This window comes from Mirounga leonina, unplaced genomic scaffold, assembly GCF_011800145.1.
Source record: "Mirounga leonina isolate KUSES-001 unplaced genomic scaffold, KU_Mleo_1.0 Mir_448, whole genome shotgun sequence".
Classification (NCBI taxonomy): domain Eukaryota; kingdom Metazoa; phylum Chordata; class Mammalia; order Carnivora; family Phocidae; genus Mirounga; species Mirounga leonina.
The window spans coordinates 1,513,901-1,526,732 of NW_023270758.1; the positions used below are offsets into that span (position 1 = coordinate 1,513,901).

The following is a 12,832-nucleotide window of genomic DNA, read 5'->3' on the forward strand; positions in this document are numbered from 1 at the left end:
GGCTGAGCTGTGTGTGCAGGGCAGATCTGGTTGTATCTTTATTTTATTTTTTAAAAGATTTTATTTATTTGACAGAGAGAGACACGGCGAGAGAAGGAACACAAGCAGGGGGAGTGGGGGAGGGAGAAGCAGGCTTCCCGCAGAGCAGGGAGCCTGATGTGGGGCTCGATCCCGGACCCTGGGATCATGACCTGAGCCGAAGGCAGACACTTAACGACTGAGCCACCCAGGCGCCCCCTGGTTGTACGTTTAAAGCTTCCAGGGCTCTCGGGCTCTTTTTGCATGTGGTTTAAATGGCTGATAGAATTACAAGTTTGTTTTTGACCTTAGCTTGCTGGAGAAAATAAATTATCTTGCATGTTCACCTGCAGAAAAACAATGTGGTTATTAAACTCATCAGAAGAAAAATGTGCTAGGGATATTTTTCTTGGACTATTTGTGGAATGTGCCACCAGCCTCTTTCACCTCACAGACTCATAGTATGTTTGCATTAGCAGAGGGGATTTTAGGGGTCCCTTCCAACCCCCTCATTTGAAGGAGGCCCAGAGAAACCATGTGACTTGTTCAAGAGCATAGGGCTGGTTGGTGGCAGGCTGGGACTGGAACCTCTTCATGCCCAATCCAGTGCTTTTTCTCTAGACAGTGCTGCTGAGCATGTAATGAGCATCTAAATGTTTCCATTGTTTTTTCCCCCATCTTTTTTGTTTTGTTTTGTTTTATTGTGAAATACTCAGCCATTTCAGAAACAGGACTTAGAAAGTGGAAGTATCTTGTCCTAAGTATCTTAGAACTAAGAGTTACTAACTCTAATACTGTGTTGTATATTCACTCCTATTTTTTCCTGTGCATATACTACATTTGTTATTTTATAAAAATGGAATCGATTAACACATTATTCTTTATGTTACATCTTATTTAACTAGGAGATCTTTCCATGTTGGTGCAAATATATTTGGCTCATTCTTTGTAATTACAGTAGGACTATAATATATTTAACTAGTTCCTATTGTTGGACATTTGAGTTGATTTCATTTTTTTTCCTATTACAAAATCCGTGGTTGTATGACATTTTAACCTGAAACAAAGAAAAGTTACTGATGTAGGAGAAAGTCTTGGAATCAGATGTGGACTCTGTGCTTGCTGCGAGACTGAATAGTCAGATACTCGTTGGCAAGTTTCCCACCTCTCTTCAGTTTCTTCCCCTTGTGAGACAAGGGGCTTATACTTTGTCATTTCCTGGGGGCTCTTCTTCATGAAAACTTAGAGGAACTCTGGATTCAGTGCCATAGCATTCTGAAATTTACAGAGGATATCGTGCTTCTACAATTCGCTTACTAAAGGCAGATAGTGTGGGCTCCGTGACATGTTTCAGAGCCCTCTCACGTCCCCGCAAGCCCTGACGGGCTGGAAAAGCTCATGGTAGAATCGGGAGATCAATTCCTATTGGCTTTCCAGTTACCCAACTGTTTACATTTTTCCCATTTTTAGATTGTGTTAACGGAAATGTACTATGATGGGTTCCATCGTTCCTTTTGTGACACTGACGACCTGGAAACAGTCCATGAAAGCGACTGCATTTTTGCCTTTGAGACTCCAGAAATATTTAGGCCTGAAGGAATTCTCAGTCAAAGAGGTAAATGAGCATCTGTTTCCATAAGGGTTTGCAGATTTCACAACTGTCTGCCCTTTGAGGTGTCTATTATATGATGGCATACTTTTTTAAATTATGGTAAAATACACATAACACTTATTTTTATGATGGTATAAATTCTATGGTAACATTTCTCTGGAAGAAGGCAGTTCTCACTGTTTCAGGCAAAGATATTTCCTTAGTTTCTAAGCCCCTATCTGAGGCTCAGAACTGACTGAATCCTTCCTCCTTTTCTTTTAAGTGCTTTCTTTTTTTTTTTTTTTAAAGATTTTATTTATTTATTCATGAGAGACACAGAGAGAGAGAGGCAGAGGCAGAGGGAGAAGCAGGCTCCCCAAGGAGCAGGGAGCTCGACGTGGGACTCGATCCCAGGACCCCGGGATCATGACCTGAGCCGAAGGCAGATGCCCAACCATCTGAGCCACCTAGGTGCCCTGTTAAGTGGCTTCTTAAGCATCTTATGACAGCATTTGGGAAGATGCATGATGCCATAGCTGCCTTTTTTTTTTTTTTTTTGCATTTTGTTACCTGCTTTGATGCTTAATTTCTGAATTCTCTCTGGTATAAAATGTTTTCTTGATACCTTGCTTTTAAGAAATTTGCATCAATAGGCAGCAAAAGAAAGTACAGCTGTGGACAGTGCTGTTCCTTTTCCTATGATTTGGGCTGTGATTTAGAACTTAGCCTGTCTCTCAACTGTGCTTGGAGGATTTGGGGGCTATTTCTGATTTTGAAAGTTGCTAGGCAACTCAAACTTTGTTCTTGGCCTTAGTGTTCTTCATGGTTCTGGGGCTTCTGTTCTTTTTCTTTACTCCAGTGATTATTAAAGCTTGAGAGGCACCTGGGACATGGTTAGAAATGCAGATTCTTGGACCCCACTCCAGACCTACTGAACGAGAGCCTCTGGGGGTGGGGCCAGGCATGCTGTTTTTCACAGGTGATTCCAATGCACACCAAAGTTCGAGAACTGCTGAACTGAGAACCTAGTCCCAGCAGTGTCTTTCTACTGCCATGATTTTTAGAACTGAACCTCCCTGCTCATCCTCTTTTCTTCTCCTTCCATACCCTGACTTTTCTTTTTCTTTTCTTTTTTTTAAGATTTTATTTATTTATTTGACAGAGAGACACAGCAAGAGAGGGAACACAAGCAGGGGGAGTGGGAGAGGGAGAAGCAGGCTTCCAGTGGAGCAGGGAGCCTGATGCGGGGCTCGATCCCAGGATTCTGGGATCATGACCTGAGCTGAAGGCAGATACTTAACGACTGAGCCACCCAGGCGCCCCTCCATTCCCTGACATTTAACTGTCCATTGGAATCTCTGCTTAGAAGTCCTGCGTTGTCTTAACACTCAGCATTTCTTAGACCTGATCCTCCTGCGTTTCTTCTCTGGAATCATGGTACCACCATCCTTTTCACCCAAGGTGGATCTAAGCACTTCTCCCTCAAAATTCACATAGAAATGATTAAACACTATGCAGTTTTACTCCTCATCCTCTTGCCACTTGTACAGCTCAGACCAGTCTCAGCTGGGCTTTTCTAGTAATTTCTCTATCTTTACCCCTAGACTTTCTTCTGTTATTTTTCCATGGTGCCACCAGACTTATTTGGATATACATTTCTGATCATATTATATGCTTATTGATTTGCCAGTGTTTCCCCTTTGAGATTAAATCTGAACACCTTGGAAGAATGCATGGCCCGTCATGGTTGGTTCTTGCCTTTCTTTCCAGCCTCTTTACTATACTCCATCTCCTTCCCCATGTACCCTATCTAGGTTACTCTGTATTTCTCGAATATGTCATGTACTTTTATACTTTCCAACTGTTTGCTCTGTTGAGAATTCATTTCTCCAGCTCCTTTCTCAGCTCCTACTTTGTCTCCCCTACACACGCCTCCCCTCATCTCCCCATCTCACCCAGTCCTAAGCAACCACTATTCTACTCTCTGTCTCTGTAGATTTCCCTACTTTAGACGTTCATGTGAACAGAATCATATAATAGGTGGCATTTTTGACTTCTTTCATTTAGCATAATGTTTCAAGGTTCATCAGTGTTGTAGCATGTATCAGTCCTTCAGTCCTTTTTATGGCTGAAGAGTAGTCCATTGTATGTATATACCACATTTTGTTTATCCATTTATCTGTTGATGGACATTTGGGTTGTTTCCACATTATGAAATAGTGCTATTATGACCATTCATGTACAAATATTTGTTTGAATACCTGTTTAGAGTTTTTTGGGGATACACCTACATACACACCCCTAGGAGTGGAAACACTGGGTCATGGTAATTCTGTGTTTAACTTTCTGAGGAATTGTCAGACTGTTTTTTGCAACAGGTGAATCATTTTTTATCCACCAATATATGAGGGTCATAATTTCTCCACATTCTTGCCAACATTTATTATTTTCCATCTTTTTTTTTTTTTTTTTTTTAGGACACAAAGTTTGCTTTAAATATTAAATATTTTGCGGGGGGAAAGGACACCACACTTCTACTCAATTAAGAGAAACATTTTTACAGTCTTGAGGTCTTTTATTTTCTTTACATTTATCATGCCATGAATTCATAGGGAATGGGTTCCAGCAGTTCGGGCTCCTTTCCATTAGTTCTCACAAAGTGTGCTTCTCTGGGTGGGGCAGGCTGGCGCTTCAGTTGAACCCAAGTACCTTTCTCTTTGGCTTCCTTCTTTTTCTGATCATTTTCCTTCACACTCTTCAGGAATCTGTCTCGGCTCTTTGAGTGTTTAATATACTCAATGTGTACATTAATTCTCTTGGCAAGAATCTTGCCCTTGTTTGTTTACAACAATGCCAGCAGCATGCTGAGTAACATTGTAGACTCTTCCAGTTTTGCCATGGTAACATTTGTGGGGCATTCCTTTTTGAACAGTGCCCATTCCCTTGATGTCCACAATATCACCTTTCTTATAGATTTGCATGTATGTGGCCAAAGGAACAACTCCATGTTTTCTAAAAGGTCTAGAGAACATATAGCAGGTACCTCTCCTCTTTCCCTTTGTGTTGGTCATTTTGGCGAATTACTGGAAGATGGTGGTTCCGGCTGAAAGGAAGCTCTTTTCCATCTTTTTGATTATAGCCATCCCAGTGGGTGTGAAGTGGTGTGTCTTTTTGCTTGTATTTGCATGATAAATGGTATTGATCATCTTTTCATGTGCTTGTTGGACATTTGTTTACCTTCTTTAGAAAAATGTCTATTCAAATTTTTCCCCGTTTTTAAATTGGGATGTAAATTTACTGAGTTGTAAGAGTTCTTTATATATGCTGGATTCTAGACCCTTATCAGGTATATGACTTCCAGATATTTTCTCCCATTCTATAGATTGCTTTTTCACTTTCTTGATAGTGTCTTTTGATGCACAAAAAGTTCTTAGTTTTGATGAAGTCTAATTATTTTCTTCTTTTGTTGCTTATGCTTTTTGTTGCTTATCTAAGATTTCATCCTTAAATCCAGGACCATGAAGTTTACCCCTGTGTTTACTTGTAGGGGTTTTGTAGTTTTAGCTCTTACATTTAGGTCTTTGCGCCATTTTGAGTTAATTTTTGAATATGGTTTGAGGTGGGTGTTCAGCTGCATTCTTTTGTTGTATGTAAACAGTCAGTAATCCTAGCACCATTTGTTGGAGATACCATTCTTTCCGCTATGAATGATCTGGTGCCCTTGTTGAATGTCCTTATTTTAGTTCCTCTTTTTCTTCACCACCTACTTCGATAGGTGCCTCTAGTTTCTGAACCTTTACGTAATTCTGTATGTTGGGTTGGTCAGCTTTCTCCATTGCCAGCCTAGGATTCCATTATCTCTGGTATACCCATATTTACATTATTATTTTCTAAGGAGTCTGTTATTTCAGTTTTAATTTTTCTTTGACCTAGCAGCTTCTTTTTGTTTTCTAGTTGCATTTTCATGTGTGTGCTTTGTTCAAATTGTTTTCTACTTTTATTACATTACAGTAAAAGAATACTCAGTTATCACCTTTTCCAGAAAGCTTCCCCCCCCCCCCCCCCCGGGGGCCCCCCCCCCCCAGTCGGGCTGGCTGACTTCCTCCTCCTTGCTCCAGTCACATCTTCTGCTAATCTCTGACACCAGCACGTTGTGTGCAAATAATCTTTTTTCTCCTCTGTCCTTCCACCACACTGCGAAATTCTCTGTAGTTGGGGCTGTGTTTTATCTTTCTGTACCCAGCAGTTCAGTATAGTTCCTAATACATAACAAGAGCCCAGTTAATGTTTGTTCAACTGAAAATTTACTCAAATCCCCTTTCACACCCCCATGGCTAAGGGTTAACACTAAGTTTCTGTTTTTAATTGAATTTGGTGAGGTCCAAGTTTATCATCTACTGACCAGAGAGTGTCTTTGTTGGAAGACTATACCAGTTATTGAGTATGTGTTAGCCTCTGTTAAAGCCTTGTAAATAACTTATTTGAGACATATGAAGCTGCTATCTTCCCCACTTTGCAAATGAGAGAGCGAAGACTTGGGGTGGTTGAGTAACCATCCCAGTCATGCAGCTGATAGTAAGTGGGTGTGCTTTTTGAACACAGAGCTTGATTTCTCTGCAGTTGAGTGGTACCCCTTCATGTCGTGAGGGACCCTCATCACTTTAGAACAGGTATTCCCAGCCTTCTGCAAGGAGGTGGGAAATGAGGTCGTTCATTGTCTCAAATTCAGACTTCTTTTATTTTTATTTTCTCATACCGAAGTTTAAAATGGCTATGGAGTGAAATCTGTTCTTCCTTTTGTGATTTCTTTTTGGTGTTTAAGCTTAAAAAGTTACTCTCTCTAATAGCTTGATGAAGATTCCATTTTTTCTTACTTCTAGTTTCTGTATACTTTTTTTTTTAAACTCTAATTCACCTGGAATTTATTTTGGTTAACCACATACTAGTCATTTTAAATTGCTGTAATGCTGATGTCCCTTAATAGGTTTGGCAAGTCTTATATTGCTGGATATTTAGGTTATTGCTAAAATGCTGCTATGAATACTTTTGTATAACCATTTTTTATTTTATTCTCCTTTTGGTGGTGGTCTTATTTGTGTGTGTGTGTGTGTGTGTGTGTGTGGTGAGGGTGGTGGTGGAGGGCTTTCGTCTTTTTTCTTTTAAGATTTTTATTTATTTGAGAGTGAGTGAGAGAGCACGGGGAATGGGGAGAGGCAGAAGCAGACTCCTCCTGATCAGGGAGCCTGACGTGGGGTTTGATCCCAGGACCCTGAGATCATGACCTAAACTGAAGGCAGATGTTTAACTGACTGAGCCACCTAGGCAACCTGGAGGGCTTTCTTCTATTTCCAAGTTTGGGTATAATTTCCTTAGGTTGTACTTCAGAGGATTAAAGAAGTGAACAATTATTTTAATTTAATTTCATTATTTTTTTATTGAGGTGTAATTCACATATAACATGTTAGTTTCAGGGGTACAACATAATGATTCAGTATTTGTATATACTGCAAAATGATCATCACAGGAAGTCTAGTTAACATCCATCTCCATATAGTTACAAAAATTTTTTTATTATGAGAACTTTTAAGATCTCTACTCTCTTAGCAACTTTCAAATATACATACAGTATTTTTTTTTTTTAAAGATTTTATTTATTTATTTGAGAGAGAGAGAATGAGAGATAGAGAGCATGAGAGGGAAGAGGGTCAGAGGGAGAAGCAGACTCCCTGCTGAGCAGGGAGCCCGATGTGGGACTCGATCCCGGGACTCCAGGATCATGACCTGAGCCGAAGGCAGTCGCTTAACCAACTGAACCACCCAGGCGCCCTACAGTACAGTATTATTAACTGTAGTCACCATGCTGTACATTACATCCCCTTACTTATTTATTTTATAACTGGAAGTTTGTACCTTTTGATCCCCTTTCACTAATTTTGCCTGACACCCCCCAACCCCTGCAACCACTAATCTGTTCTCTGTATATGTGAGCGTGGTTTCATTGTTGTTTTAAATTCCACGTATAATGAGATCGTATGGTATTTATCTTTCTCTGACTTCTTTCACTTAGCATAATGCCCTCAAGGTCCGTCCATGTTGTTGCAAATGGCAAGATTTCCTTCTTTTTCTATGGCTGAATAGTATTCCATTGAAATGAACAATTGTTTAATCAAGCACTTAATTGAGTTTCTCCTAAGTACAGGGCATTGTACTAGGTGCTGAATTGCTGAGTAGCTCTGATTGACAGCTCTGTTTTCACCTGATTTTCAGCAACCTGTATCATGCCAATCAATCATATATTTTTGTTCACTTAATGTAGGTCCATCTAGTGTGATTGATTGGATTAAAGTTGACATGTCCTATAATGGCTGTGAATCCCATAAGTGTCTTTTGTTTTTTATAACTCTGGCTCTTTAATTAGGGAGAAGAAACTACAGTTAGAATATTGAAGATCATTCCACATTTACTAGTCTTAATTTTTTTTTTCCAATTTATTTTGTTACTGGTTGCATGGTCTTACCTTAAATTTGTCTTGGTGGATCATCTCTGCAAACTTGCTCTTCTAAAACTGTATCCAGTATTCACTCAAGTGAAGAGGTTATTGTTTTTTATTTTTAAAGATTTATTTGAGGGAGAGAGAGAGAGCATCCATGGGTGGGGGGTGGAGCAGAGGGAGAGAGAGAGAATCCTCAAGCAGACTCCCCACCACCTACGGAGCCTGATGTGGGGCTCGATCTGAGGACCCCAAGATCATGACCTGAGCTGAAATCAAGAGTCAGATGCTCAGCTGACTGAGCCACCCAGGTGACCTCAAGTGAAGAGTTTTAAATTTCAGTTTTCAAGATACATAGAGCTAGTTTAAAGGAAATGATGGATGCTTAAGTTATTTTAATGATGGGATGCCTGGGTGGCTCAGTCGGTTAAGCCTCTGACTCTTGATTTCAGCTCAGGTCTTGATCTCAGGGTCGTGAGTTCAAGCCCCACTTGGGCTCCACGCTGGATATGGAGCCTACTTAAAAAAAAAAAAGAAAGAAAAGAAAAAAATCATTTTAATGACTGGATAAGTTATCTCAAAGTAGATCATTTGGGGGGTTTGATTATAGTTTAAATTACATAATGCAACTTCTTAATTTCTCTATTGGGTAAATGTCTTTGTAATGAATGAAAAGAATTTTGAATTGATAGAATAAGTTTTTTATTTTTATTTTTCCAGGAATCCACTTAAACAACAACCTAAACCACTTGAAATTTGGCTTGGATCATCATCGACTGTCTTCTACACAAACTGCAGCAAAGCAAGGGAAAATAGACTTGCCCCCAGCAAGAGCGGGAAACGACAAGATTGTTCTATTAGTGTGTAACCGAGCCTGCACTGGGCAGCAAGGGAAAAGGTAAAAACTGGCTTACTAGTAAGTGCTGAAACTTTAAAAGTCCAATATTTTCAAACATTTTAAAAAGTGGGGATGAAAAACCCTTACTTTTATTAATTTTTGATCCTGATATGTAGAAAGAATATGTGTATAAGTTGACCTGATTTTGAGGGGTTGGGAGGAGGAGAATATAAAATTAGGATGATAGAATCTGAATTAGAAAGGCTCTTCAAGCTCGTCTAGTTGTTAAAGGCTCGGTTCATGTGTTTATTTTTAGCTCAGGTTCCTCATGGGGCCTATAGGCCTATATCCAGCTACTTTCTTAACAGCCTTTTTTTTTTTTTTTTAATTCTTAACATATCTACTTGAATGGTACATGCACCTCAGCCTTATGTTCCAAACTGAACTGATTCTCTTTCTCTGTAAATCTGGCTCTCCAATATTTCCTGTCTCAGCAAATGGCAGCACTGTTCATTCAGCTACTTAAGTCAGAAATTCAGGAGTTGCAAATCTCTCTCAAATCTGTTTCCTGCTAAGAATATATGGGAGTTTTAGACTTACCTTTTAAAGCTGTTCTATCACAATAGTAATGTAACCTGAGTAATAATGAAATATGGATATGTTTCAGGGACAAAGGACTCTGTTTCTACTGTTTGTCAGGGTAGCATTTTATTAGTCTTTTAAAATGTTGCTTAGAAATAACTTCCTTATTTAATGATGGTTAAATAACTTAAGTTTGAAATGTGTTGATGTGTATATTTATGATACTTGTTAACAAATACTTTAGTGTTTACAGTGTGTTGGGCACTGTTCCAACACTGGGGATAGAGCAGTGAACAAGACAGACTGTGTTCCTGTGGAGCTTACATCCCAGTGAGGACAGACCGACTATAAACAAGTAAACACATGTCACTTCAGACAGTCCTCACCATTTTGAAGATATTAAAGCGGGCCTGGATGATGGAGTGTGCTGGGGGGGGGGGGCAGCCAGACCATGCTAGAAATGGGGACAGGGAGGTCCACCTGAGGAAGCAGCATGGAGCTGAGGAGACGGTGTGAGTGATGTGAGCCTCTGGGGAGAAGGCTGCATGGGGAGAGAACATGAGTACAAAGACCCTGAGACTAAGTAGAACTTGGCGTGCTTATTTAAGGGGCGGAAAGAAAGGCAGCTCAGTGTGTTGATAAAAAATAAAGAACTTGTGGAGTCCCTTTTGTAATGATGCTCTTCTCTTACAAGGGAAGACGTGACCATGTGAAAAATAGGAGTGGCTGATTTACATGTGCTTGTCATTTCTTTCACATCACAGTGCTGTTTGTGGAGTACTGCTGTGTGTAGACTGAGGCTGTTAGGAACCGCCTTCTTGATCTGAGTGCCTCTGCTTCAGCCTGAGTCAGGGATTATCTCTTGGCTCCTTTGTTCATTCATTAAGCATGTATGGGTTTCTGGGCATTGGCTGGGTGTGGGGTACTGTGATAAATCATAGTTCTTGCTGTCAGATAACTCAGTCTACTGGTGGAGGCAGGAAGATGGACAGTATCTGCAGCACAGTGGAGTGAATGCTGTGGCCCAGATAGCACAGGGAACAAGTCAACAGGGTGCTTCCTGGAGAAGAATCCCTCTGCTGGGTCTTGATGTGAGTGAGTAGGAGGTGGCCTAGAGGAAGGGTGGGAGGGGTGTGCCGAGCGGCAGGAGTTGACTGCACAGAGAGTGAGTAGGACACATGTAGGGCAAAAGAATAGGTCTGAGCGGCTGGGCTTGGATGAGAGTGTGGCTGGGCCAGGGGTCCTCGGCCCTGGCTGCATATCAGAACCTCCTGGGGGTTCCTCGGCGAATCTGTGCTCGGGCTATGTACCGGAGAATCTCGGGGGCTGCACTTGGGCATCACTGTGTTTAAAGCTCCCTTGGTGATCTCAGTGTATAGCCAAAGCTGAGAACCGGGGTACGGTACTCCTAGGAGTCCAGCATGGGCAGGGGCCACATGGCTTCTACTGTAGGCTGGGAGCTGACTTTCTGTGTCACTTGCTTGCCAGTGCCTTCCTTGTCAGACAGCCAGGCTATGGCCACCTGCCTGCCAGACCTTCTAGCCTTGTCTGTTCCTCCCAACACGCAGCCCCTTATATGGGGACCCATGCTGTTAGCCAGACCATGTCCACTCCCGTCGTCTTTCCTCACCATATTCATTGATCCTGTCCTCTTGCTACCCAGTATCGTCTAGAAGCCATTTTGACACATGAACTGTTAAATTTTGTTTAGAAATCTAAGCTTCTCTGCTGACTTTTTCATCTACTTATGGGAGTAACTATTAAATTTCGTGTTTGTTTTATTTTGAGAACTGTCCTAAAGCCAATAATATAGTCGTTCCATTTTAAGAGACCATGAATAAAGAGTTACAATATTAAGGGGACTGTGGTACTTTTAAGGTGATAGCAATATTTATGTGTGTTAGATTTGGACTGCCTTTTGTGCTGCACTTAGAGAAGACAATAGCGTGGGACCTTCTGCAGAAGGAAATCTTGGAGAAGATGAAGTATTTCTTGAGGCCCACAGTTTGCATCCAGGTGAGTAAGCATATCAACACTCCAGCATAGCATGCATGTGTACCCAAGTGAAGAAACAGTCACTGTGGTGAAATTTGAATTTCGGACCTCTGCACTTAGGGAAGACCAGGCGCTGAGCTGGGATGTTGAGGAGCCCTGGTGGACAGCTGTTTGGTAAAATCAGCTGTGTTCAGATTTTCAGGACTAAGGATGTACCCCTCATTTTCTGGCCACTGCAAGAATTCCCTTGAACTGCTAGGTATTTCTTTATAATATATATTTATCTAATAAAGATTAGCACACGATCAGCTTTGAGAGATTCTAGAACAGGTATCTGTATATTTTCAAAATTAGGATTACTATATGAAGGTATCCATGGAGGACTTACATTAAATTAAGGTTCAGCCTAAAGCAGCATATTACTTGTCTTGCATAACATGTTTGATACGTAAATTGCATTTAGATAAATCATCTTTAAAGTGTGTAAGAGTGGCTCAACAACCTAAAAGAATATCAGAGAGAAGCATTTTGCAAAAGCGTTTGCTGTCCCTCTCATCTGTTTTGGAAATGCCACTGTGACACACATGCCCTTGGAGAGAAATTCAGCCACATTTTCCTTTACTGTTTGATGCAGGTGTGTCCATTCAGTTTGCGTGTTGTCAGTGTTGTGGGGATAACATACTTGCTGCCCCAGGAGGAGCAGCCGCTGTGCCACCCAACAGTAGAAAGGTAAAATTCGATCAATCACTCACCTTCTAGAATTTTATTTATCTTCCTCTGTAATTTCTAGTGATGTCTGGTATAATTTCTGCCTAAGTGTGGTAGGCTCATTAGGCTCGTTTAGAAATTAAGTATACTTATTTTACTTTTCATTCACATTTGAGTATGATATATATGATCTTTTTTGAAATCAGGAAAGCAAATTAATGTATGTCCCAGGACTACAGATAAATTACACTTTAATATTCAATCAGGATGGAAGTTTTCCAAAGTAGAATTCTTATCATGCCACTTTCCTCCTGGAAATCTTAAATGGAAACCTGTAGCCTAAAAGATAAAGCCCAACTTCCATGGTGTACGAAGCTCTACACAGTTTGAACCCTGCTTACTTCTTGCTTGTCAGGCCCCACTCTTCTCCTCCTCCCATCTCAGACCTTCAGTAGTATCAGAGCACAAGGATTGTTGGAACGTGTGGCACCGCTTCGTGTGTGCCTTTGCGTGTGTGGTGTCCTCTGTTGATCATTCCGTTCCTTTAAGCCTTCTTTCTGTCCCACCTGTCCCTCAGTAGACTTAGTCACTTCACTCTACTACCTCTGTG

At 40.9% G+C, this 12,832-nt stretch overlaps 1 protein-coding gene and 1 pseudogene across 4 annotated transcripts in view; one reads left to right on the forward strand and one right to left on the reverse strand.

Moving 5' to 3' along the window:
• The window catches only part of USP31 (ubiquitin specific peptidase 31), a 166,769-nt gene that overhangs the window by 32,513 nt on the left and 121,424 nt on the right, over positions 1-12,832 (forward strand). For all 4 annotated transcript variants that reach the window (XR_004676222.1, XM_034988065.1, XM_034988064.1 and 1 more), the window contains 4 exons: positions 1,489-1,633; positions 8,820-8,997; positions 11,424-11,535; positions 12,149-12,243. Coding sequence is in view for 3 of the 4 variants with exons in the window: in XM_034988065.1 (XP_034843956.1) it covers positions 1,489-1,633; positions 8,820-8,997; positions 11,424-11,535; positions 12,149-12,243 (530 nt within the window). In the remaining variant the exon portion in view is untranslated. The remainder of the gene's footprint in view (positions 1-1,488; positions 1,634-8,819; positions 8,998-11,423; positions 11,536-12,148; positions 12,244-12,832) is intronic.
• LOC117999138 lies at positions 4,164-4,680 on the reverse strand (annotated as a pseudogene).